The following is a 2,519-nucleotide window of genomic DNA, read 5'->3' on the forward strand; positions in this document are numbered from 1 at the left end:
CAGAATCAAACCTACCTCAGGCAGTAGCGTACGTAGGAGAGAGGCGCGTTCCACCTCGGGCGACGCTTTTATAAGAGTAGCACTTTTGAGTCTGCTGTATAAGCCTGCCGAGGCTTCGAGACCCGGAGTCAGGTACGTGGGTACAGCACACTTAAGGGCTGCTCCAGATGGCACACACGCTGGGTACATCACTGGTCTCGGTGGTGACAGAAAATACATAAATGGCCTAATTTCACCAAACCACCTTTTATATAAATGCGAGCAGTTAGGTCAAACAGGGGAAAATTGCGGCCCGCGGGACCCTGAAATTCTTTTTAGTGCGGCTCGTCTGATGATGGCCCATGGCTCACGCGGCCTGCATCTCGAAAACAGTTGCCTATGCCTGCCTTCGGTTTTCTCTTCAACATTTTATTGTTTCAGTCATTAGACTACGGCCATTCGGGGGCATCAGAAAGACAAAAAAATAATATGCCACCGCCGCCGCCGTCACTATACTCGTAAAACCAAGAAGATTACTTCCCAAAATATGCAAAATAATACACATGACCCCCACTCAGCCAGAAAAATACAAGAAACAAAAATAGACAACGGTTTATCAGTCTATTAATATCTATCAACATCTACCTATCTTCCTAGCCACTTAACAGCACCCCTCTATATCTACCTACTCACAAGTCTATCTATCTATCTATCTATCTATCTATCTATCTATCTATCTATCTATCTATCTATTTATCTCTCTCTCTCTCTCTCTCTCTCTCTCTATCTATCTATCTATCTATCTATCTATCTATCTATCTGTGTCTATCTATCTATCTAGCTGACTAGCTAGCTGACTAGCTAGCTGACTAGCTAGCTGACTAGCTAGCTATCTGTCTGTCTCTATCTATCTATCTATCTATCTATCTATCTATCTATCTGTTTGTTTGTTTGTCCGTCTGGTTATCTGTCTGTCTGTCTGTTTGTGTCTCAGTTCAAATATTTCCAATCCATCTTATACCTCACACTTTCACCCTCTCTTTAATTTCCCCATTATCTCTCTTTCTCCCAAAACACACACACACACACACACATGCGCTCTTCTCTATTTTCTATCGCCCTCAACTCATTTCAATATACAAATACCTCTCTTAACCCTCCCCCACCATTTTATCTTGTAACTTTCAACCTTTCGCCCCATTTCTTTCTCTTATAATCTCATGTAAATGTCATATACATACATACATACATACATATATATATATATATATATATATATATATATATATATATATATATATATATATATATATATATATATATATATATATATATATATGTATATATATATATATATATATATATATATATATATATATATATATATATATATATATATATATATACATATATAGGTGCATACATACACATGTGTATGCCTTTGTTTGTTTGTTTGTTTGCTTGTTTATTTGTGTGTGTGTGTGTGTGTGTGTGTGTGTTTATTCGTCTGCCTATTCGTTTTCTCACCTTTCTTCTGATTCTAGCAAAACTGTACATCCTTAGAATTTGACAGAGAGAGAGAGAGAGAGAGAGAGAGAGAGAGAGAGAGAGAGAGAGAGAGAGAGAGAAAGAGAGTGAGAGAGAGTTTGTGTGTATGTGTATGTGTGTGTGTGTGTGTGTGTGTGTGTGTATGCGTGTGTATGTGTGTGCGTGTGTGTGAGAGAGAGAAAGAGAGGGAGGGAGAGATAGTTGTTTCTTCTTCTACGTAAATAATTCCTTAATAACTTGCCAGAGCTTGCATTCTACAAACAATGCTCGCTCCGCCGAGAACCGTGCGTTCAAATTATCTCAACTTGGAACAAACTACTCTTGCAACGGATGCAGGAAGCGGTGCCCAGCTTGACCTTCTGGTAATTGTCCGAAAAAAAAAAAATCTTACATATATACATATATTATATATATATATATATATATATATATATATATGTATGTATGTATGAAGTGTGTGTTTTCTTACCGATAGTTACCATCATCGATGTTTATCGCTGGTTTGTTTTATTGTGTTCAAAAAATTCTTTGTCTTTAAAATGTAGTTTTTACCGATATCGTTTTCTTCCCTTGTTTTATATAGTGATATGTTGTTGTTTTTGATTTTTTTTTTGTTTCTTTTAAAAATACTAAATCGGTAGAAGTTAAAAAAACCAATGCAAGTTGCGTGAGTTTCGTGCCTCGTTCGATAAGCGCCAGTGGCGCAAATCTTTCAACCCTTGAGTGACTTTTGTAACTTTTTCCGATTAAATGAAATAATATGCACAGGTACGAACAGCAACGATTTTCCGGAACCTTTTGTTCCATAACCGTCATAGATTACTGATTTTTCCCCCCACCGAGCCAGGAGTGGTCGCCCTGGCCCAACACACGCTAAATTAAACACATTCAATTTACTTAAATAATTAAATGAAATACAGGTAGTTTTACAGTAGTTTAAGTTGACGCGTATTACAAGAGGGTTCGAACCATTAGTGTTTGGAAAGTTGCCG

At 37.4% G+C, this 2,519-nt stretch overlaps 1 protein-coding gene across 2 annotated transcripts in view; it reads left to right on the forward strand.

The window, feature by feature from the left end:
* The first annotated feature begins 1,710 nt into the window (after nucleotides 1-1,710).
* LOC106870669 (sodium-dependent proline transporter) overlaps nucleotides 1,711-2,519 on the forward strand; it is a 133,164-nt gene continuing 132,355 nt past the window's right edge. Inside the window, exon 1 of one of the 2 annotated variants that reach the window (XM_089354693.1) lies at nucleotides 1,711-1,889. In XM_089354693.1, the coding sequence (XP_089210819.1) occupies nucleotides 1,791-1,889 (99 nt within the window). In that variant the 5' untranslated portion in view covers nucleotides 1,711-1,790. The remainder of the gene's footprint in view (nucleotides 1,890-2,519) is intronic. The other variant, XM_089354692.1, reaches the window with a different exon arrangement.

The sequence above is a fragment of the Octopus bimaculoides genome, chromosome 7 (assembly GCF_046866305.1).
Source record: "Octopus bimaculoides isolate indiv1 chromosome 7, ASM4686630v1, whole genome shotgun sequence".
In the NCBI taxonomy this organism is placed as follows: domain Eukaryota; kingdom Metazoa; phylum Mollusca; class Cephalopoda; order Octopoda; family Octopodidae; genus Octopus; species Octopus bimaculoides.